General features: G+C 39.5%; 1 protein-coding gene across 1 annotated transcript in view; it reads right to left on the reverse strand.

Moving 5' to 3' along the window:
- ANKRD55 (ankyrin repeat domain 55) overlaps positions 1-25290 on the reverse strand; it is a 50408-nt gene that overhangs the window by 15717 nt on the left and 9401 nt on the right. Inside the window, exons 4-9 of the mRNA XM_051642705.1 lie at positions 25141-25250; positions 21863-21923; positions 18197-18325; positions 4644-4828; positions 2766-2933; positions 656-1320 (exon numbers count right to left, since the gene is read on the reverse strand). Coding sequence (XP_051498665.1) covers positions 656-1320; positions 2766-2933; positions 4644-4828; positions 18197-18325; positions 21863-21923; positions 25141-25250 — 1318 coding nt within the window. The remainder of the gene's footprint in view (positions 1-655; positions 1321-2765; positions 2934-4643; positions 4829-18196; positions 18326-21862; positions 21924-25140; positions 25251-25290) is intronic.

The raw sequence follows: 25290 nt of genomic DNA on the forward strand, positions 1-25290 counted from the left end.
ACCATCTCTGGAGGTATGTAAGAGCCATATAGCTGTAGAACTTAGGATCACGGTTCAGTTAACTTGTCCATGTTAGGTTAATGGTTAGACTTGATGATCTTGAATCTATTTTCCAATCAAGGTAATTCTGTGATTCTGTGATACAGCCTGGACTCACAATATGCCTATAAGGGAAAGTGGCATGGTGCAGAGCTGTCCAGCAGGGCACATGTAGGCTTAGGTCCAGAAGCAGCTCTCAGCACAGTTAGTTTTGAGTGCCCTACTCTTCCCTTGCACGTCTAATTCCAGGACTAAATGCAGACAAAAAGCATCAGGCATGGCAGTGGGTGTTAATGTGCAATTCACAAAGCATATATAGAATCTGGAGGTACTTACTGTGCTCAGATACCTTTCCTGCTTACTAACTACCTGCATTTTTGCTTCTTTTCAGACCTTCTTTAATCTCTTATTTCCCCCACCTAAGCACCTTGCTTCAGCTGTCAGCTGATGTTCTGTCCATATGCTATCTGCAATTACTATTACATACAGAGAGAAGAAACTGAAAAAGATATTAAAGAAATAGAAATGTCACATGTCAGACTTACCTATTATCTCACTCGGCTTGCCACATCAGTAGAAATAATAGGATTTGGGAGATAGAGAAGGAAGAAATTACCTGATGGAGAACTGAGAAGTGAGGGAAGGCGGGGAGGGCACAAAAGCACATGGTGAGATCTATCAGAGTTTAAGCCAGTTATCAGCTTGTCTGAAGGGGTCAGAGTACAGACTTTGTAGGAGAGTAGCTGGTTAGAGTCTGTGTTCCAGGGATCATTCAACAAAGTCTGGCAGCTGTTTCTGTGGTCCAGCAAGTTGTGCTCACTCCTACTCTTTTGAGACTTGTATGCAAAATGGTGGGCACTGGTGCTGGAGGAGAAGCTTGATGTTGTGCTCTGAGAAGCAGTTAGGAAGGAATTGCCCACAGTGATTGGGGGGAGGCTCTGGGTTCTGATGGCCAGAAGTCCCTGACACTCTGGTTGCTTCTTTTCTGGTATGAGGTACTTTGTGTCTGCGCTCCTTCTTTTGAAGTCAGTGGTGGTCACACACTTATCTGGAATGTCTTTGCAGTTTGTGTCCATAATGCAATCAAAAGTGGTGATGATATCATCTACTTCTGAGGTCTCTTCTCTAGGATATCGTTCTCTGCTTCTTTCCTTCTGACTGTTTTTCAGATCATCTTTCTTCTTTTTGCAGGAGAAAATGTGGTTCAGCATACTGAATCGTCCTTCTTTCTTTAGAATTTTGTTGTCCTGGGAGGGAAACTGATGAACTGGCTCAGATCTACTAAGAGTAGAAATCAAAATGTGATGTCATTATTGCTAAATAATGAAAAAAATACTTCCTGTGTTAGCCCATGAAATTGGGTATATACCATTCAGATACATTTACAGTGGTGGTTCAAGAAGGCAGAAAATTAGGACTCCCAACTTGTAATGAACAAAGACTGCAAATGAGACAGTGTTATTTCACTTTTTCTTACGGGGTTCATTGCCTTATACTCATCCTAATGTGTGCTCAGTGCAGCTATCAGGAAAACAAACAAACAAACAAACTTTTCTGGCATAAGCATCTACCAGCTCTAGAATAATTATTCTTAATGGTGAGGCAAGATTCAACAACGACATTAACTTTAAAGCCAAGTTGTCTTTGTATTATGTCATATTTGGAAAATAGTATTTCCAATAGCACAGTCATTGCTAACACTGTAACTACGGCACAGTGCCTTCCCTTTCCCTTTCCTTTTCCCTTTCCCTTTCTCTTTCTTTTTCCCTTTCCCTTTCCCTTTCCTTTTCCATCCCCCTCCTCCTCCTGTCTCTCTCCTCCCCCCCTCTCCTCTCCCTTTCCCCTTTCCCTTGTTTTGCCTGTACTAAAGAGGCCCAGTTTTACAAGATCTCTCAAAATAATTATCTGCAGTGGTGTTGCTGTATTGGTTTTTAGATGAGATTTTGACTAATCAACATTTCAGACCTCCTCCCATAGACAGAGTACAGGAGAAGGAGGAGAAAAAGAGGTGCTGTTCCCGGGTCTCACAATTTGTAACAGAGGAAATAATATTAACTGCTGGATGGAAAGGAGGGGAAAACAGAAAGAAATGTGATGATAAATGTCTTTGTAAGTGCATGTTCATTTACCAAAGTTGAAGAACTGAAATGAATTAAATGACAGCTGCTGAAACAAGAGAAATACAAAGAAAGATTATAAGCAGTGGTAAAAGTATTACACTTCTCAACAGAAAAAAAACACAGAATATGAAAAGAAAATAAAAGTAGAGAACTAAAGAAGGCTAGGAAAACACTCCCAAACCTTTACCTTGAGGATGACAACTTGAAATTTATGCTATTCTCTATCTGACAAAGATGATTTTGTGTTCAGTCTATCCCTCTGTTTGATTACATGAACACACAGCTAGTGCATAGAGATTTCAAAAAAAGTGGAAGGCGTGGAGGCCTGAAGTTATTATGTAAGATAAATTTTGTGCATTAAGGTGACTTAGAGAGCTATGCTGACATCTTCTTGGTTCAGAACCCTCTGCTGATCAGGAGACTAGCACTGTTACCATAGTGATGACTCTTCAGTAGATGACTAATTCAAACGTTGCTATTTTAGTGGAAACTTGAACTGAGTACTGCGTATGAACCAAGCACTCACCACCTAGAGCCCAAACCCTTTGTTGGCACACAAAAAGCAATAAATTTCTTCTCTACTCAGTGGCAATATGTGAGATTTACCTGTTCTCCTGGGACAGCAGCTTGATGCACCCTGTGTGCCCACAGTACATTGCGTATGTCAGAGGAGTGTTTTCATTGATGTCTCGAGGGTTGCTGTCTATCCCCAGTTCTAGCAGTGTTTGCACACAGTCAGCTTTCCCTGCTGCTGCAGCCCAGTGCAAAGGTGTCCTACAGAAAAGGGGGAGTATCATTAAAATAGATTAATAAATTTACTGTCAGAACTATTAATGACATAATGAGGTGTGCTCATATGCTACTAATCCAGATTAATGACATCCATTTTAAGGGATTCTCCAGCAATTTATCCCACATTGATGCAGCTGCCAGGGTTGGTAATAAGGCCATAGACTAGCCACATCTATCTACACGCCTCAGTTTAGCTGTAGAGAGGTAGATACGGGGCTGCAGAATGTCCATACATGCTATATAGTAGCATCTCTGCTGCTGCTGGAGTTGCAGAGTGGGAGGACTGCCTAAGTTTCCAGAGCAGAATCTGAAAAAAATCTTTGCAATGTCCAGTGCACAGGGATAAGCTCTTCTCATCTTTACATCAAGCACAATGAGCAACAGTCAGCTCAGGGCCCTCCATTAGGGTACTAGGAGGAGAAGCCTCCCCCAGATGAATGAGGTCTGTACCCATCTACCAGACTGTCACTGGCCCTTTGCTAGTTTCTGTGTCCTTGGATCAACACAGACTGAAGCAGATATAATTCTCTTGAATCTGTGTAGAAGAATCAAGCTGATATTCTGCTTGGCAGAAGACCTGCATCTTGGCTTTAAAAACTTGTCCAGTTTCCAAATATTTTGCTCTTGTGAAAAATCTGAAAGCACAGGAAACACCGTGAGAAAACCGTGCAATAAAAAATAAAATTAACTATTTTTTCTGCCTGTTTCTTTGCAATCTCTGTGATTTCAGATGAATGCAGTCAAAACCACAATAGAATGGAAATGTACTGTGCATTTATAGTGAACAGCTTATCTTTTCCTCTCTTCAATTACAATACCTTCTATAGAAATATCTGAGAATGTATAACAGGAGGTCATATCTTACTGAGCTCTTAAGTGTAGTGAAACTCCTTCCTTCACCCTTCTTTCCATAGAAACACAGCCAGTCAACTACATTTTACTGACATTTAGAAACTTCTCCAGAACCCTGTTGGTTTTATTTCTGTTCCATTTTATTGCACTTTTCCATGAAGAATGCTATTATTTTAAGTATCTGAAGGCCTAAGCCAAGAAAACATTGGCTTCTGCTCCACTGGGCAGGATAATCAATGTGAACAGTCAGTTCATTCTGTTTGCATTAAATAAACTTATGAGCAAATTTCCAAGGGAGGTAGGACTGGGGTTAAAAGAGGAAAGATGACTCTTCTGCATTTATGATACAGGGATTTTATCTGGGAAGGAATCATAAGCCTTTTCAGAATGAAAGCTGAAGCTCCTCTGGTACTATAGGAATACTGTGTTAGTGTCTTAAATGCAACAATGGAACACTGTGATTTCTTATATATAAATATCAGTAGAATCCCAGCTTCAAGTTGTAGGTCCCTGCTCTATTGTTTTGAAAGGAATGTTCCTGTTTGATTGAAATAAGTTAAATCAAGTGGTGACAAAGTCCTTTCACACATAATCTTATCATTTCCCATCAAAAACACAAAGTTAAATAACATTCCTAGGGGACAGTTATTACACTAGATATGATAAATCTGAGCTGGACTGCTCTGCAGTGTTTCTGAGCAAGCACGGTTCTCTCTAAGTGCAGTTCATTAGCGAGGCCATGGCCCATGAAACAGGAAACATGATTATGGAATAAACAGAAGTAGTCTCAGTTTAATAGAAAGGAAGCAGCAATTTCAGTTTCAGAGTTTCCATGGTTACCTGTCATCCACATCGAGGGCCTGCAGGTTGCACTCTGGGAATTTAGCCAGCTCACTGATAATATCACTGTAGCCGGCCGCAGCAGCAATGTGCATACATGTTTTGCCATTCTCATCATCATAGTTTATTATGGATGGTCCCTGGTAGTGGTCCAGAATGATGGAACACAGAATCCTGTTGCCACTCTGTTCAGAGAATAAAATAATTTTACAATGAAGTTCACACCAAAACGCATTTTCTCTGCTAGAGAAGGCCAAATACATTAATGGCACTTTGTTTTGTGTATAATAGACTCCCCAGGTATGAAAGCCAAAAGCTTCCAATCTCCTGCTGGAAACTGGGTTTGCTTTATGAATTTCCTAAAACACTTTGAACACGGGAAAAATAATGAATAATGTGCCACTGCAAATACACCCAAAAGTTACAGAGTGTAAATTGCTCAAGAGCTTTCCCTGAATTAATTTGGGCATTCTGTTTTGCTAAGCCAAAGTCCAGAAAGATACAAGACTGTATTTTCTCATAGAAATTTAGGATTGGAAAGGACGCCAAAAGACCAAACCAATTCTGTAAACCTTACGAAGTACACCCCTAGAAAAGCCATTTCAAATATTTGGTCTAGTGGTTCTTGAAAACTTTCTTAGCTAGTTTCCTCCAGTGTTTCAGTGTCTTAGTACAAAGTTCACTTTGTTCTCTAACCTGCAAATTAAACCAAACATTTTATATCCTAACTTGGTACAAACAGAGAAAAAGAATTAATTATTTCTTATAACAACCTAGAAACAGATGGCTGGAAAGCTGTTTCTAAATTATTGAATTCAATCCCTGCAATCTCTCTTGCAGCTATGTTAGGTCATCCCTTTCATAAACTTACTGTGTCCATTACAAACAACTAGTTTTTTTGTCCCCAATACTCCCAAAGGAAGGCAGTTCAAGGACTTGTATGCTTTAATGATTAATATCTTTAATTTCTATTCATACTCATGGCTGATTTGTGTCCCTTTGTTTCTGTGCCAGCATTCTTATTTATATTAAATACTTCTTTCCACTACCTGGTATTTGTTCTTCAGATGTGTTTATAGAAAACCATTACATCTCTTCTTAGCAGTTCTCTCACCACTCTAATCAGTCAAGGTCTTTTTAAGTTTTCATTTAAAATATGCTTTCTATTTACCTCATAAACATACTAATGCTTTTCCTTTTGTGTTTTAGATGTGTATCCTTGGAGAGGGGTGATTTAAATTGTGTACCTAGTCATACACAGGCATTTTTGCCAGGTCTTTGTACAGTGACACTAGCTCTTCCCCATTTGTATTATAAATACCTCTTTTGGTATGTCACAGAACAGCATTTGCCTTATTCACAGCTGTCTCATTAGAAGCTCCTAGTCACTCTGAAATAACCTTTTACACTTCAGTACTTCTCTTCCATAGTAGTTTCCAACACAGGCTTTCTAGTTTCTGGAAGAACCTTCTGTTATTAACACCCAAGTGCATTACTTACATGCTTTATCCGATTCAGTTTTATCCCATTTGTCTTTCTGTAGACTTGAAGGTGATCCAGCTTCCCCTGTACTATATCCCCATTCTTTTCTGTTAATGTTTTCCAGTTTTTTGTTATTTGCAGATTTCATCAGAGGGCCTCTGTGTTTTTGCCAAGTTATCATGAAATAGCTAAGCAAGATTGATTTAAAGCCTTATCCCTGAAAGTAATTTCCTTCTAGCTTCTATTCAACATTTAATTATTACTCTTTACTTCCTGATTTTGAGATACAACTTCTTTTGCTTCTCTGTACTTTTGCCTATTATTTTGCAGGTTACATACTTCTCCTTTCTGCTCCTGGGATACAGATCCCTGCTACATTATGAACCACTGACAGAATACATCCCCATTCCCTGGAACTTGCTGGTCCCAATGCTTCTCAGTGCAGCTGAGAATACCCTTAATTCACCAAAATATGTCCCTCTGAAATCAGGGATTTGTTTTGTATGTATTTTGTTTACTCACCTCTTTAATTTACAATTTACTCATGATCATGCAATCCAATTTTCTATGACATTTTATACCATCTTCATTAACCATGTTAAAATTGTTATGAATTCATAATTGTCTGAATATCTAATTTAAAAAAAAAAGTAAAAAAGAAAGTGTTGATCTTCATGTTCAGGAATACTGAGGTCCTAATAGTTGTTTTTATTCTCCAGTCTCTATACCAAATGTCAGTATCTTAATTCTAGCATACCTCTCAGTTACATTTTTTGGTTACCAACATCAGAGAAATATCTAGTTATATTCAGGGCTATGTGAATCTGGAAGTCTATTATATACTTCTAGCATTGCCACAATAAACATCTACTTATAACCATCCTCCTCCAAGTCAGTTTTGACATAAAAAATTATTAACACACAGTATCTTACTATTTCTGTATTTGTGTTCTAGTGACACTTAATATTCCTCTATTTTAATAAAGTCTTGCTAAGTCCAAATGTCACATCCTGCACCTACAATTTCAGTCCTTCAGTGTCCTTGCACAACTCTTAGCATTTGCGTAAGAAATTTCCCACTGTTCTTCCTGGCATTTTATACATTTACAGTCTGTTCTGTCTTCCATTTTCTAGACTAAACAAACCATTTCAACCTCTCTTCATGGTCAAGTTTTTCAACCCACTTATCATACTTGGTGCTTGCTTTTGGCCTCCTTCCAGTTTGCCTACAGCTTTTCTACAACTGTGGCACCCCAAACAACATAATAATCCATCCGAGGCTTCTCTCCTGACATTGAAAATGACATTGGTACTTCCTGTAGCCCACACATATCACACTTTTGTTAATATGTCCCAACAGGATGTTTGTTTGTTTTGTATCAACACCATAATTTCAACTCCTACTCTGGAATCCTCTAGTCTAATCTACTACTCTTCATTTTGTGCAAACAGCTTTAATTTTTCATAGTTCTGTATACAGTGGCATTTTATTGATTCCAGTCAGTTCTTACTATTTATCTAAATAATTTTGAATTTAATAATGATCCATTAAGTGCTTGGTGTCCCCCTAATTTAGTTCTAGCTGTGGGTTATATAGGTGTTTTGTATTTCATCCCCTCATTATGGGACAAAAAGAAGCATTCTTGTGGTGAATCCCTGGTTGGACTGTATGTGAGATGTCCACATCCAAAAATTATTTTAACCTTCCTGAATGTGGCTGATAGAGAACATACGAGGTGTGATATAACTCCCTGGGTTGATTTTGATGGCATTATTCCATATTGTTTCTCCTTATTCTCTGGGACTTTGGATTCTTTGGATTGAATTCTGGGTCCATTATAGCAGGTTGTGCTAATATAAATGGTGCTATTGATGTCATTCAGTGTGATTAAAATTGCATGTACTGCTCAAACCAGGAAGGGACAAATAATTGGATTTTTTTATGGTTCCTCTATTCACCACCTGCCTAACAAGCTTTTTGTGCCATGAAATGAACTTGATCTTGTTAGCAATTTTCTAGTATTCTGTGTTTTACTACATGGTATTAAACAGATTAATTCACATTCAAACATACTATATCCAGTAACTTCTTATCTGGGGAAACAATAATTGCTTTGAAGAGGGCTATGAAATTTCTGTCCTGTTTTAACAATTCAATCAAAATGTTAATTACATTTTCTAAATAATCAAAGGATATTTCCTAATAATTTGAACATTCTGCTGAAAGCAATTTCTGGCCAACTGTTCTGTGGCTTTCCAGCTCTCTCTTCCTACAAATGCCTTCTTATCTTTACATTCATCTGGGTTTTTTAAAGTTGCACACAAAATTATCCTAAAACGCTTACACTGCCCTTATTCTTAGATTGATAGCTTTAAGCTGTGGTCACCAAAAATGTAGTCTTCCTGTGGTAAATTTACCATGAACCACAGTACTATTGTTAGATCAGGATGTTCAGTGGTAAATTTACCATAGGAAAATAACATGTTTTTGTAACCTAACTCTATGTATCCCTACATTTTATCTTCCCTTTTTGTATTCAAATTCTTTTCAGCAAAGTTTCAGAGATTATTTGTTATTTTTTCTATATGTTTCCGTATAATTCTGCAGCGCTCCCCCCTCCAGTTTTCTGTACACTTTTGTCCCATATCACACCTTTACTCACCCATTATTTATTCTCCTCAGTGACATTTTCTTTCTTAGATCATTCATCTAAATTAAACTTACTTAATGAAGAAGAAATGTCATATAATCTTCATCCAGGAGCCCTTGCAAGGCAAACTCTCCTTGTGCTTTATGGAACCTTTTGTCTGAGATTTGTGTCATCTCCAGACAGTTGCAAACAACAAATTCTGTGACATGGTCATTAGCTCTCATTTTCACTTGATTTCAATTCCGTTTTCTTTAGCCCAACTTCTAATAGTTGCATCTCTCAGTACTTTTAAAATAAGAAAATAATTCTTCAGGAAGTATCTTCTGAATCAAGTACCACAAGGAGAATCCTGCAGGTTTGGGGCTTTTTTCTGGTTTTAACACTTTTTTTCACCTATATTTATTCAATTTATCCTTATTGTTACTAGAGCCATTGTACTTACACTTCAGCCCTTTGCATGTCCAACTGATATGTAGAACAATAACTTTACTTAGGAAGTTTATTGTCACTTAGGTAATATTCTACCGTAACATTGCATTCTATTCTGCGAGGTCTTTGATCACAGAATCATAGAATCTCAGAATTGTTCTGGGTGGAAAAAACCTTTAAGATCTACAAGTCCAACCATAACCTAGCTCTACTAAATCAAGTGCTAAACCATGTTCCTAAGCACCACATCTACATATCTTTTAAACACCTCCAGGGATGGTGATTCAACCACCTCCTTAGGCAGCCTATTCCAGTGTTAAATAACCCTGTCGGTGAAGAAGGTTCTTCCAATATCTAATCTAAACCTCCCCTGGTGGAACTTGAGACCATTTCTTCCAAGTGCTGCTGCTTGTTGCTACGGAGAAGAGACCAACCCCCACCTTGCTACAACCTTTCAGGTAGTCACAGAGAGCAATAAGGTCTCCTCTCAGCCTCCTTTTCTCCAGACTAAACAACCCCAGTTCCCCTAGCCACTCCTCATTCTTTCCCCTCATCAGAATATTCTAGTGAACTATATATTTCAATGCCAAAGGGGAGAATCATATAAAGGGAGTCTGCTAAACTGGCTTGTGGCTACCACTAATGGAGAGGTGGGAGGAGAGGGACAAGCTATGGACCACTTAGCTGTTTTCAGGAAACCTTGGCAAAGTATTTTTCTTCCAAGTGAATGCCTCTGGAGATCATGTGGTTAGGTTATTCTCCTGTATTTTCTGTCTCTTGGTATTAATGTACATTTTAAAGCCTTCTTACATCTATAGCCTGCTTTGCTGGATGCAAATTCCTCACTAGCAGCTCTTGATGTTACTCTTATCACTAGCTTTGCACTTCAGGGCTGTCTGTGTTTCTTCTTCTGCATGCCTTCCTCTTTCAATTCCAGAACTGTGAATCAAAAGCTTTGAATTTCTCTTTGATGTCCTTCTTCTCTGATGTTGAATGGCTTGACGTTTTAACCATTATTTCACTCCTTTCTGCAGCAACAAGTAAATACTATTCCAGTTGCAGTACTATGGCAGGCAACTTACTTTTATAAAGAAGCACTATAAATACTATAGGTTAAAAAAAATTTGCATCAGTACTTACTGGAAGTCAACTTTGTGCATAATTGGGTGCTGTTTGAGTTTTATGTTACAGAATGCTGGCTGGTCTCCCAGCCCTTTTATCTTTTCTCTTATCCCTCAGAAACAGACAGACACAACATATTTTAATATGAAATTGATTGTAACATGAAAATGACCATTGGAAAAAAAAAAAAAAGGCGCAAAGATCTTTTTCTCCTTTGCTTTTCTCATTTGCTGAAAAAAAAAATAAAATATGAGCCATTTCAAGTATTTGTTGAGCAACCCACAGTAAAATTTGAACAAAAAATTATCTGTGGATTTTTTTTGCTTTATAACTTCAGTTGAGGTTATTACATTGATAAATACGTCTTTTTTACAAAGTCAACATTTTTTCCTTTTTTGATTCTGAAATTCAGTATGTACTGAAAGCAAAAGCTACTCCATAGACTCTTCCCACATAACTCTGTTGCCTGGGGCTTGAAAAGTCTTGATCTTTGACTCAAGGCTTTGCTGCCATAAGTCCTACCTACAGTTACAGCTATACTGGCAAATCTGAACCATTCCTCTAGTACTGTATTTTCCCTTCTGGGATTAATTTCACTGAAGTTCTGTTTTCCTCATGTTCAGAGCACCATGAGAGTGCATTACATCATCACCTTTACTGTAACACAAGCTTCAAATTTCATCTGAAAATCAGAGCAAGAGAAACATAATGTTGCATTAACAGTGATTTTATGTCTGATTAGAATCAGGTATTGAGGCTGTATCAGAACACATCCCTGTCTTGTAGATGCAGTGTCTACTGTTTTAAACATGAAGAATTTCAAACTCAAGAGCAGAGATGCAATGCACCTTCTGCAAGCCTGCAGCAAATATAGTGCAGTGAGAAATGTCCATAAATCTGGCAACTTGGGTTGCTGAAGAGTTTTGTGCACGTGGGAGCTTTCTCCCATTGTTAAGGAGTTCCAGCATCTCTCATCTGTACACTAGACTATGGAAAGCTGAGAAATGGAAGCATACTCATTCTATCTCCACTGTTGCCATGCTCTGGCTGTCATGCCCTGGCTGCCAGATAGCTGTGCTGGCAGTAGAAAACCCGTGCAAAATTTCAGAGCACACTGTGGTTTCTCTGCCCTCGGGGGACACAGACAACTAAGCCCTGTGCTGAGGAAAGGAACAATCTGTAATACCACCTTCAGCTTTCTTCCTGCCAAGGAAACTTAGCCAGAAGTTGCCTGGATGCAGCCCAGGCACTTCACAGGGTGTGTTTCTGATGGCAGACCAATATAAATTAACAAGGACTCTACTGACGCCGCTGTAGTTACATTGGTGAGACTCGGCCAGCTCAGAGAGAAGCTCATTTCTCTTCTTCTAACCCTAGTGCTTCAGCTTCAGACAGTGGGTGTCACTGAGACAGTGTCTGTTACAGACTCAGAGTGACCCAGCTTGGCTTGACATTGTGGTACTCTTGGAAAGAGTGTCTTGTGGTTGTACAGGATACTTTGTCCTGTGGCACTCAGAGCACTGCTGCCTCTGGTACAACTAGGGGCCATAGTGTTTTAAAAATATTTATTCTCTCAGCAGCCTTAGTGGGTATTGGGAAAAGCTACTAAATGGTAAAGGCAGTCATACCTCTATCTATTTCATATGTCCCTGCCTCTCTTACCTTTTCTTTGCTGAAACAAAAGACTGTATAAAATACTGGCCAAGTCCCACCGAGAATTTTTTATCACTTGGAGTCTTTACTATAATAAGTGCATATGATTCACAGTGTAAATGACTATCTATGTGACTAAAATTACTTGGCAGCTTTCCGCTGCTCATATATTGTTGTACAGACTGATTTATCTAGATGAGTTGTTTATGTGCTTTGAATAAGAGGTACTCTTTTGTTCTGCAGTAGAATAAGGAATTATTCCTTACTACAATCAGAGGAATGGAAAAATATATCTTGCAGCTCCTTTTTGTCAGTCATAGGAGATCAAAACATTTATAGATATGCAAGAAGTGTGTACATTACTCGTGTTCTGGCATCTACTTGCAGACTTAAACACAGACTGTGTGCTGGGAAGAGGTCTGGCAATTTTCCTGTTCTTACCTGTAGGTTTCATCTGAGAAAAAAATCCTGGTAAGCTCAGTCGGACTTCTGCAATTGATTTTCTTGGAAATTCAATTGGCATGAGTAATTACATTGTCAAACACATGTTCATACTTGAAGGACTTACTGTTTAACAGTCAACTATTTCAGGTAAAGGCAGTCTATCTGATGATCTGGTTGCACTGGTTAATTTGTATATCAATACTGCTGTACCATGTACAAGTCACAGAAGGGGATCTGGCTTATGAACTGACATAAATGAAAGTGGAGAAATACGTTACAGCTATATAAAAAACTACAAAGCACAAGGAATGTTCTTGAGCTTTGGAACTTGGACGTCTGTGCCATAACATTTAAAAAAATCCTGCCCAGTGTGGTTTTGGTTTGGGTTAATTAACACACGGTTCTTGGACATAGGTCAGGAGATAGCACGGACCACAGACCATTCCCAGTAAGTGTTCTACTTATGACCATCCTGTTTTAGAGAATAAGAGAGTTTAGCAGTAGGGACACAGTTTGTGATGTGCTAGTTGGTCTTGGTGCCACAGCCAAGACACAAGTACATTGCCACAAATGTTCAGGGCACTTTTTGGAAAAAGCTTCTGATGGTATCAGAGCAAGTTTATTTCTTACTCAAAACTATTTGCAAACTCTCTTCCATCTGTTTTGCAACTTGATAGCTCATTGTGTAGAGCCCTGCTGCTATGCAACTTCCACCCTGCATAAGCAACAGCTGTACCTTTGCTGGAATGACAATATTTACACAAGAAAGGGATTTCTCAAGGACATGCTTAAAAAACGCAAATTGAATCTGTTGTTCATTTGTTTGCTACCAAATTTGTCTTTGAAGCTTAGTGACATAAAAAAAAAAAAGAACTCACTACTCTAGCCATCTTGAAAAAAACGCATGAAACAAAGAGAAAACAAGTACAATTTTGCACTGAAAGAAATCTGCCTGAAACCAACCAGACTGAGAATGGTGCTTAGCAAATGTACCTTTTCTGGCCTAACCCAACAACAAACGTGTGCCATGGAGAAACACTCACTAAATTTTAAGAAGTTGTTGGAAGTCTATCTGAGTTCTTCCACTGTAGGCAGCCCACAATAAAAAAAAGGGGTGCTGGGCAGAGAGGAGCACAGCGATCCCTTGGCAGAGACCCTGGCACTGAGCCACCAATTCCTTCCTTGGCCTCTTCCTCTGCCATGGCTGGGTGGCCAGCTCTGTCCTCAAGATGCCTGCAGCAATCAGAGATGTTCCTAGAGATCCTGAAATTTCAATGTGCTCTCATCTTCAAGTCATTACAGAGAGGCTGCCATGCTTGCTCAGCCAAACACAAATGAATAATGGCCTATGCTTTGCTTTTACAATGTGTTTAATATTTACAGGTATTTCTCACTGCTCTCAGGAAATGGAGCAATGAAATAATTGCATTGTTGCTATGGAGCAAATATGTAGACTCATAATTTTTAAAAACTTTGCACTCTGAATCAACCTATAAAAAATCATAACTGAGCTCCACATGGCGGAGTATTATTTTTAATGGCTTCTTTTTAGTTGCCTTCTTTTCATCCCTAGAGGTTTGCTTCATTTTGGAAGAAATCTTTGTTTAATTTTTTGTTTATTCTTTAAATGAAAGCTGATATTTCTACACGACCATGTGACTTTGGGAGCCAGAATTTTAAGAAAGAGACAAAGAGAGTTCTGGTAAAAATCATGACAACTGGCAAGGCAATGCAGGAAGACTCCACATCTTTCCAGGCTATTTCCAAGATACTACTAATACTATTATGATACAGTAGTATGTACTATGATAGTGTATACTGTATAATGAACATTGTATTTTACTAGGATTTAAATGGTACCATCATCTAGAATTGTTAGAAAGGCTTTAAACTTTGTTTCACTATTAATTAACAGGTTTGTTTGAGTGTTTTTTTTTATAAAGGTGTTTTTGCTTTGTTGATTTATGTTTCATTACAGAGGGTATTGCTGGCTGCAAAGAAAGGAAATAATTCCTGAGACACTTCTAATAGAATCCTATCTGCAACAGCTCTTAAAAGTATTGCATGTGTAAAAAACATGACATGAGATATTGTCACTTCAAACCAGAATGATCTGTATTTTTGACACTGAAGTAACACATTTGCACTGAAAGTGTTAACTCGAGTGGCAGGAGTTTTGAGCTTCTCAGCCAGCAGGCCCTGGTGTGGGTAAGGCCTGTTTAGTTACACGGCTGGGACTCCACAGCCACCGTTTGTCTAGTGGGGAACCACGCACCAAACACGCCGTCTTGGAAACGCCAGCGTGGGACAATTATTTCAAATGAAACACGCCTGAGAATTTGGAGGGCAAATGTGGTCGTGCTCTCTGTTTCAGCCCAGTATGCACAAACTGCCTCTTTCCTGCAACATCTGAAACAAGTTTCTGTGCCATGGTCTTCCCCTTGCTGCGCTCTTTAAAAATGAAATTAAACACAGGGCCTTATTCATCTGAAAACAACCCCAGCAGCTGGTACTGCCTGAGCTCCGTGAGTCTCTTGTGCTCTCAAGACACTAATACAATTCTTAAAGAAAAAAAGATCCCCTTTCTAGCAGCCACAAAGGAGGCTATTAGGCATAATGATAATCCCATCCAGCAGAGCTGTTGTTCTGCTCTCTGCCATAGCAGAGAAAGTCATGTCTGTCCACAGTATCTGTTTCTCCTGGGACTCATAGTGCAGCATAGAGCACTGGCTGAAAGTGTTTTTTCTTGGCCAGGTTTGTGCAAAAGAAATATTAACAGATCTATTACAGGCTCTGGTATTTCAACTACCCTTTCTGGGCCTAGGATATGGAGAAGTATGTGGATGGAAGAAGCAATTTATAAGGCTTCATAGCAGAAGTCTCTTATGAAGGAAAAAAGGGGGGTCATCCTGCATTTTTCTTTTGATTTCTATGAGCACCCAAGAGGGAGAAAGAAGAGGGATTTGTGATTTGCCTCCACCTGAGGCCAAGTGTGTTTTGTGAAGTTTTATTTTCCCCTTTTCTCAAGAATTATTCTGTAAGTTTGTGAAAGATGGAAGTGTGAGTTAATGATGGAATAAAGGAATATAATTTACAAAACGGTAAAACAGAGAAAGATTAAGGTATAAGGAAAAATCTGAAGGTCCTGATATGAAGAGGATTACTTTTTGTCTTTCTGTTTGAGACTGTTCTGTAGGCTTGTTCCCAGAGCTATGGCCCAGACCACTGTCTAAGCTGCAGGCACTTGCATGAGTTTCAGAGAATTTCCACTGGAAGCAGCTGCATTGGAGTAAGCCTAATAGAAAAGCACATCAGGTTTTAGAGTAGATACCTTTGGTCTTCTAAGGCAAAATAGCAAGAGATGTAGCCCAATTTCAGACAGATTAGGCTTGCCAATGTGACACCTATCTACATGAAGGGCCCAAAGGAGGATCCTGCGAACTACAGACCTGTCAGCCTGACCTCAGTACCAGGGAAAATCACGGAGAGGCTCATCTTGAGTGAGCTCACATGGCAAGTGCAGGACAGCCATGGGATCAGGCCCAGCCAGCGTGGTTCAGGAAAGACATGTCCTGCTTGACTGACCTTATCTCCTTCTATGATCAGATGACCCACCTGGTGGATGAGGGAAGAGCTGTGAGCCTTGTCTATCTGGACTTTGGAAAGGCCTTTGACACCATCTCTCACAGCATTCTCCTGGAGAAGCTGGTGGCTCATGAGATAGGCAGGTACACTCTCTGCTGGGTAAAAACTGGCTGGCTGGCCAAGCCCAGAGAGCTGCAGTGAATGGGGTTGGATCCAGCTGGTGGCCAGTCACCAGTGGTGTCCCCCAGGGCTGAGTTTTGGGTCCAGTCTTGTTCAATATCTTTATTAATGATCTAGATGAGGGGATGGAGTGCTTCCTAAGTAAGTTTGTAGATGACACTAAGCTGGTAGGAAGTGTTGATTTTCTTGAGGGTAGGAAGGCTCTGCAGAGAGACCTGGACAGGCTGAATCAATGGGTCGAGGCCAATTGTATGAGGTTCAACAAGGCCAAGTGCTGGGTCCTGCATTTTGGTCACAACAACCCCGTGCAAAGCTACAGGCTTGGGGATGAGTGGTTGGAAAGCTCTATGGTAGGGAAGTACTTGGGGGTGCTGGTTGACAGCCGACTTAACGTGAGCCAGCAGTGTGCCCAGGTGGCCAAGCAGGCCAACGGCATCCTGGCCTGCATCAGGAATAGTGTGGCCAGCAGGAGTAGAGAGATGATTGTGCCCCTGTACTTGACATGGTGAGGCCACACCTTGAGCACTGTGTGCAGTTCTGGGCCCCTCACTACCAGAAGGATGTAGAGTTGCTGGAACGTGTCCAGAGAAGAGCTGCCAAGCTGGTGAAAGGTCTGGAGAACAAGTCCTAGGATGAGAGGCTGAGGGAACTGGGATTGCTTAGTTTGAAGAAGAGGAGGCTGAGGGCAGATCTCATTGTTCTCTAACTACCTGAAAGGAGGTTGTAGGGAGGTGGGAGTTGGCCTCTTCTCCAAAGTGAATAATGATGGGATGTGAGGAAATGGCCTGAAGCTGCACCAGGGGAGGCTTAGACTGGATATTAGAAAGAATTTCTTTACCCAAAGAGTGGTTGGACACTGGAAGAGGCTGCCCAGGGAGGTGGTGGAGTCACCATCCCTGGAAGTATTTAAAACAAATGTAGATATAGTGCTTAGCAGCATGATTTAAGCACTGAACAATTAGATTAGGTTATGGTAGGGGGATTTAGGTTATGGTTGGACTTGATGATCTTCAAGGTCCCTTCCAACCAGGATGATTCTATGATTCTATGAAAGAAGAACAAAACTAGTGTTGAAACAATACCAGTTGCAGAGGCCAAATTATACCTCTACTTCAGAAAAACAAAAGTTGAGCCTAAAAGTATGTGTACCACCTGTGCAGGCTGTGGTTGAAAGAAAGACATTCTTCGTTCTCAATGTCCTTACTAATTTACAAATACAGTAACTGGCAGTTCAGAGCTTTGAAATTTCTTTGCTGACACATTTTTTTAAGACAAGTGAACTTCGACTAAAAGGTGAGGATGCAAATATTTAGTCATTGTAGGAAAATGTTACTTGATTTTCATGCAAGTTGTTTTGGCTTATCTAGTGTGCAGGTGTTTTCAGCATTGATACTGGAACTTGCTGTGACACATAGGCAAGTTAAAACATAAATGAATGTAGGAGATTTTCTGCTTTAACGTTTAGGCATAATTTAGTAAATTGTGCTCCAATTTAGGTAACTTAACTACCAATTGCATAATACAGTGTTTAATGCCACATTAAATCTACAGTTTTCTTCTCCAATGATAACCTGAGCAATTTTTCAGCAATCAGACTATTTTTTTTTTTTTTTTTTTTGCATAGGTGATAGGAACATACAGCTCAAAATGAAATGTGTTTGGCTTCTTGTATTCCTTAATTTCCAGAAAAGTAGGGCTTCAACCTTTCACCTAATTGTTCCACAACTATAGCAGTTTAAATATGTTTTAACTTGTGTTTACATTATTTTATTCCCAAAGGCCTTTGGCAAGACTATTTAAGCTGCAGGTTTGTGCAACCCTGATTTCATGCAAGAAGTTAAGCATGAGCTCAACATGAAGCATACACAGTGTGAGCGAGATAGACGATAAGCAAAATGCTCGGGCTGTTAGTGGGCATTCCTAGCATCCATTTGCCTTATTTCAGTATTTAGGACACCACAATTGTCAGCATGGCTCAAGCAACTGACCGGTGAAACTGTGGCTCACCTGAACTGCCCAGTGCAGAGCTGTTTTGAAGTCTTTGTCCACCAGAGTCAGGTCTGCTCCCTTGTGCAGCAGCGTCTGGGTGTGCTGGGGCCTGTTGTGGAAAGCAGCCCAGTGGAGTGAAGTCATTCCCTGAAAACCACAAACCCAGAGAGCAAATAATTGTCACTCACAGGAGCACCCTTCAAGTCTCTGTAGATAAGCTAGACAGTTCTGAAACCATTTGGGACTGACAGACTCTTCTCTCTCCCTCTTGTATTGGAATAATTAGTAACAGCTTCTGAATTAGTAAAGTCATAAGAGGGAACCAAGCAATTAGTTTTTTGGAGCTATTACAGAAAATGGATAGAAAAACAAATGCTTCTTTTGTATGTGACTATAGCCTCTTATAAATGGTTTGGACCACAGTGGCTGGGGAGTGGTTCCTCACCGCTCAGTTTGGATCCTTGAGAAAAGCCTGGTTTAGACTGGTGCTTTGGCATGACACAGTGTGATGTTTATTTTAGGTTCTATCTTTAATTAAAAAAAAAATAAAATTATATGCCAGTATCTAGCTGGCACTAATCAGCAAGCTGAGGAACTGGTCTAGTGATGTCAACAAAAAAACCAGTATGAACATATAATATTTACTGTTTAGGGAGCAAAGCAAACAGTAAGCCACTGACCTGCATTTGCACTCCACTTTAGATGTGTTCGCTCAGTCTTAGTAGATCAGTGAATTCATGTCCTGTACTTGCACCTTCATCAGCATTGACATACATGCCTATATTTTACTCTACAGTAAAATTTTTCTGTAGAAAGTTATCATTCAATGTCTTAAAAAATTGCTAGTGTTGTTCACATGTGGTAACATTTTACGTTTGGCAGGTATTGTTTGCTACCTCTTATCAGGGAAGATGTACTTCAGGAATCTTGTCTGGTTTCCAGAGTCATCAAAAGCAAAAATTGTAGAGTGGAAAAGGAATTAAAAATTGACATAGAACCCCATACAGGCAATTGGTAACAACTCAGATGAAGTATGAACTATTAAACATTGATGCAGACAGTTTATCAGTACATTAATACTGCAAGTTGTTAGCAGTGATTTTCTAACTAAAAGCTTGACTGTCCCAACATTAATTTCTCTCACTCATCAGGCATCTTATAAGGCTTTTCAGGTCTGTAAATGGCTTAAGTAGTCCCCAGATGACAAAAGAGAGCAGTTGAACAAGAGCAGTTGTGTTTTTAGTTAGGGTTTGCAAAGCTTAATCATGGGGTTTTGGTTTTGTAAAACCAAAAATGAGGGGAAAATGCTGCCCTAAGTGAAACTAATGGGAGCTCTGCCACTGATATCAGTGGACCAAGGTTTTGACACAAGAGTCTTAGTACTGTGGATAGACACTATCTGTGCACGCTGTGAAGTGAGGCTTCAGTGAAGTGATTTCCAGCTGGGAAATGGATCCTCACCCCTAGTCCTGGAAAGCAGGACAAAATCACTGAAAGAGGTGAAACTACTGTGTAGGAGGCCAGCTTTCTGTTATCCACTCTCAGCCTCTTAATATAGACAAAAACCCTTGAAAAATCAACTTGCTCTGTTTCTACTGCAGTAACCAGCAGAGTCAGCTGTAAGAACTGTGGGTAGGGATCAAAGATCTAGTACAGGGAAGCAGCTCAGAGAGTCAGTGACAGATGCTTAGGGAGCGAATGTAGAGAAACCAGGCTTGATGATATACAGTCACCTAACATTTGGTAATCAGGGTAAAGACTTCCTATGACATCCAGACCTCCACAAGGTAACAATGCTTTTTCTGAAAAGGCTGTTATTTTCATTTGCTTTAAAACTGCTGCCTGATAATTTCTGCAGGTGTTCCCATAATTTTATATGTAAAAGCAGTTAATAATTATTATCTTCTTATCTTCTCTGTGCAATTTATGATGGCATGGACATGTATTATCCCTCTGACGCAGTTGCCAAGCTGAAAGTCCTATTGTAGTTAGTTTGTGCTAGTTTTTAGCCTGCCCATGAAAGGAAGCTACTCTATAACTATTATAATCATTGTAGTCCTTTTCTGTTCCTTTTCTTATATATCCTTTTTCAGATTTCTCCTGCAGCTGACATTCAAGATGCTGGTGTACCAAGGATTCAGACAGTATAATTCTGCTTCCTGTTTTGTTCTCTATTTCTTTTCTAACAATTCATACATTCTCTGTGTTCTTTCAGAACACTCATCTGAACAAAGAGCACTGAGATGGTTGTAGTGGCAGCTCACACATGTGGGCCTGATGCAGCGGGCAATGGCTGTCCAGCTTGCACACATCTGATTTGTGCATGGTGATACCACCCTTGAGTGGCATCTGTAGATAGACTATATACAAGAGGAAGCATGACAGTGATATCAGAACTGCCAAAGCTGAAGATCCAGTAGAACAGAACATTAAAGGTGAGACAGCAAAACAATTGCAAATTTATAAAAAAGAAGAAGCAATAGGGGACATAAAAGGAGAAAAAACAAGAAACGGCTGTGGTAAAAATAGTGTGACAATTGTTTTGCACAGATTTGAGGCTTTTTCAGAGAATGTTTCTTCACATTGTCATCTCACAGGCTTCATAAGTCAAGCCACAGAAAGCCACAGTTGGGGGAACTATGAAACCTCCAGATGTATTTCTTACTCTTTACGCATTCATGCATTCATCAGGGCGTATTTTTCAATTATAAGATGGCAAAACTGAACTGTTTTACTTATGCCAAGGCAACAGCTCTATTAGCTGCAATCATTTGTGAGAGTCTACATTTTTCAGATAACATGAATATTCAGGAGTTAGTATTGACACACAAACAACTGTCTTCTCATTGCCAAATGATAGTGAGCTGGACTAAAAGCTCCAAATTGCATGTAGGACACGTTACAGCAAAACATTACAGACTGAAATTATGATCCATGGTTCTGTGGAATTCATGAGCAACATAATTCCACACTATGACAAAGCATACATTTAGTTTAGGTTGTTGTGTGCAGGGTCTGAAAACTATGCAGTGGATAGGGAAACCTCAGGGGAAGAGGGAAAATTAGCAATCCTGTGGTGTTACTGGCCCCGTGGAGAAGAGATGCATCTTTAAGCAATCGTTAAAGAGAAGAGAAACAAATACAAAAAGATATCCAGAGTCAGTCTTGTGTCTTGTCTGTTCTATTTGGACAGGAACACATTTGGGAAGTTAACATTTTCCATATACATATATATATACAGATATATATGCAGGCCACAATTCTTCAAGGTTCAGGTGATAGTGTAAAATTTTGTAGCTCCATGGATGTTCTGTGTAATATTAGCTTTCCAATATTTTTCCTGAAAACAGTACTTTAATGACAGCATGGTTGGTAAATGTGAAGATTTAGTCCAATGTCTAACTACAGAAGAACCAAAAGCAATTAATGTCTAGGCAAGTGACTTAAGACACTGATTCAAGGTACCTCATAGCTGGCAACATACAGAGGTTTATTAGCCTAAAGTTGCATGATGTGTAGTAGGAAAAATGAGATAATACTTTTCAGAGTTCAAAAAAAGCATTATTGAAATTTTTGACTAGTGCATAGTCATATAATAAAATTGATAGTACAGTGGTTTCTCAGCAGCATGACTTGTATGCCCCCAGAGCCTGGGACTGTGAGTTGTAGCACAAGCTCACTCACCTCATTGTCCTGATGATTAATTTCACTAAGATTTGACTGCTGCAGAAGCACGTTCAGAAGCCTGCAGAAGCAATGACATAATCAGTGTCCTGTACTCCTGACTAAACCTGAAAAATACACATTTTTTCAGAAACAAATAATGCAATTTCAAGAAAAACTAGTATTAGTGATGGGCTCAGGTCAGAATTCCAGGTCTGAGATTTGTCATTCTAGAAAAGCAAATAGGACCTTATGGCTTATTATTACAACAGAAGTTTAGGGCTGGGAATTAAAAACAGATCCACTAGGGAGATTTTTTTTGCTGATTGCTGGGCTAGAATCAGAGTGCTCAATACTATACATGACTGCAGTAGTCTGGTAGCTTAGTAATTACCTGTAATCCTATTTTATAAAGTTTTAAACAAACAGAAATACTAATGACCAGTTTTTTAAAAGGATTTTTCACTCTTCTTAACTCTTGGAGTAATGTGTGATGTTGTATGTGTTTGTGCATGCCTAGTATATATTTACACATACACAAGCTAGTAGTATTTTACAAGACCTTACAGAGCATCTGCTGGGATGTGGCCGTTGTTAAGGCCAAAAACATAGCAATGCATTGTTTCACATTTTATAGAATATCAGGCTACAAACACTCCCCTCTGGTGGACGGAACAGTCACAATAAAATAGTTAAATGAAATATTACTCAAATGCAGTAATTTTTTTTTAACGCTGCATGGATTTTGCTTTTCTTTTCCTTTTGGTATCTTATGAAGATGTTCTAAAATAGCCATCAAAGGTTTGATGGTTATGTTTTATAGTAGAATGAAAAGTGTTTGGATTATGTACATGGGTGGACCATGGAAATGAAAAGGACCATCCTGTCACAGGCTGTAACAAAGACAAACAGCACAGATCCTAACATGGATGTACAGCTTACAGGATTCTAGCAAAAGACAAGATAAATAGTGGATCCCTGGATAAGATTATAATGCAAATCTCTGGCTCATGCAATGGTGTGAATTTGCTAGAAACCTTCAAAACAGGAACATTTAAAGACATGCTGTTTTGCAAGGAAATGTAAACATGAAGTCTCAGGGAGGGAACTGTGATAAACGTACAGATAATGTACAGATAAATGTATGCAACTATGCATTTATTCAAATGCATTGGAGACCAAATGAAGATCTTTTCCTGCTTTTTTGTTCTTCCCATCCAGTAATAAGTAATTAAATAATCTAAATATTCAAAAGAAAGACATTTACAGTTGCTTAGGGATGATTTGGGCAATTCTGCAGGTGAAAAGCTTATCTGGTGGTAATATCATCTTCAGGTCCCAGAAGTCCAAATTTATTTTTTCTAACTAGAATACCCCTACAGAGTGAAGACTGGGCAGATGCTTCACTAGGACCTGAAATCCACTGGTATATGGATACAAATACTTGTAGAAAAGGGGGTGTTACACCTCCTTTTCTGAATCACACAACCAATAGCTAATGGAGTCATACTATAGGAACTCTGAAAAAGATGACATTTTAGGATTGCTGTGATTAGTCTGGTAAAAATTTTTAAAAGGGAAGAAATATTTTGTGGTCATTTGGCACAATGACTCAGAATCTCAACTTCAGTATCTGAAAACTACTGAGCAGAGAGATAATCATAGTACACTTTTAAAACCTGTTTATCACAATATGGTTTTATAATCTGATACATGATTCTGTCATTTAACCCCAGATATAATAAATGAAACTGGTGTATGTGAAGGAAATCTCATTCTTTGAGTGTAAAACTTCTATTAACAGCACACTTTGACTCACTTTATACTGTTAGACTATTATGTCAATGTAAGTGCTACCACACCAATATGTAGGTACTCAGCCATGCAGCTGAGACTTCTCTGATATCTACTCTTAAAGCCATGGATTGGGAGGTCCACAGATTCTCTTTCCACCTTTCCTCTTAGGCTCTGTGGAATGCACTGAAGCACATAATCAGTTAGCAAATCCATACTTAAATTGTCTTATCACTGTGTCTGTCTTTCCATGTGGTCCATGTGCTGCCTCCAGCATGAGGTTGTAACAGCAGGCTGCCAGCTTTCAAACTTGGCTGAAAAAAGCATTTCATAGCTGGACACTGCACGTGCCCTTCTGGCAACAACATGGGGTTTACATGAGTGACAATGACCATGATGGACAAGCTTCCCCATCAGGGCTCCAGGCATGTCTTCTGGGCATGGGGCAAACCCAGAAAGAAGTCTGAGGAAAAGGAATTGAGCAACTGGTAAACGCCTGCACAGAGCAAAGGTCTGCCTGTATCCATGGAGAATGTGAAAAACATTCAGGGAACCTTGTGTACTGCTGGTAAAGTAGATTATTGTTCTCTTTCAAGTAGCAACATGTGCAGTGTTGTACAAACACTGTCTTCTTTCTGTAGAGGCTTTGTTTAATGAAAGTGACCTGTACTTTTGCAGAAACCTCAAACTATTCTCTCCAAGTGGTGCATGAAAAGCAATGATAACACGGAAAATGAGTAAAGCTGTTAAAAAAGGCTGGAGAGCGAGATCAGCAGAAATGCAGAGATCTGGGCTGGTCTGATACAGCGACAGCAGCAAAACTGTGGACTCAGACATCAACATTTTGCATGTACTGAATGCTTTACCCCTCTCTAGTTTCTTTTTATCCCTCCTGACATTATTTCCTTAGACGAGTTTTTTAAAATTAATTTATTCGGTTATAGAAATAAAAAAATTATAGTCTTCCTATTATCACAGGCTGGAATAAGTCAAGGAGGCTCTTTCTTAAGGCTTCTTGTGAAGACAGTCTGTAGTTGTTACTCCATCTTCAGTAGAAGTACTTAAAATCCACCAAACCTCAGCTTCCCCTTTACAACAGGGGCTCTCAGGAAGGTTGTCATGTGGAAAAATCTTCTCACATTTGCCATGCTACTTGGAGGAGAAGTCCAGGGAAGGAGCTTCTTGTCATATTTATTGTGGGCAGGTGGCAGAAAGGTCAGGGGAAACGTAGGGTTTCAACCTCTATTACAGTGTTTCACCCCTTCTGCAGTTGTGATCTTAAACCAGCCTCCTCACCTTACTTAGCCATGCATCTCTGTTACCCAAGTGTTGTAAAATGCTCTTCCTCCTCTCTACATCCTTTATGATAACCACTAACAAAAGGAGCAAGTCACAAGTTTAACGATCACAGCTAACCTTCCTGACTTCCTTCCAGGCTATGTAGTTGTGTTGGTGACTACCTGTTCAGATTCAACCAGCAAATGCTGTCAGAACCCGAGACATACCTCACGTCAGGCTCTGCAGTAGCAGCATGTAGTGGCAACCTCCCATTTTTGTCGGGTATATTCTGCTTAGCACCATTTCTGAGCAGGCTGACACAGCCTTCCAGCCAACCCTAGAAAAGAAATCAGAGTGTGTCAACGAGTAGCGTGAAA

Source organism: Apus apus, chromosome Z (assembly GCF_020740795.1).
Source record: "Apus apus isolate bApuApu2 chromosome Z, bApuApu2.pri.cur, whole genome shotgun sequence".
In the NCBI taxonomy this organism is placed as follows: Eukaryota; Metazoa; Chordata; class Aves; order Apodiformes; family Apodidae; genus Apus; species Apus apus.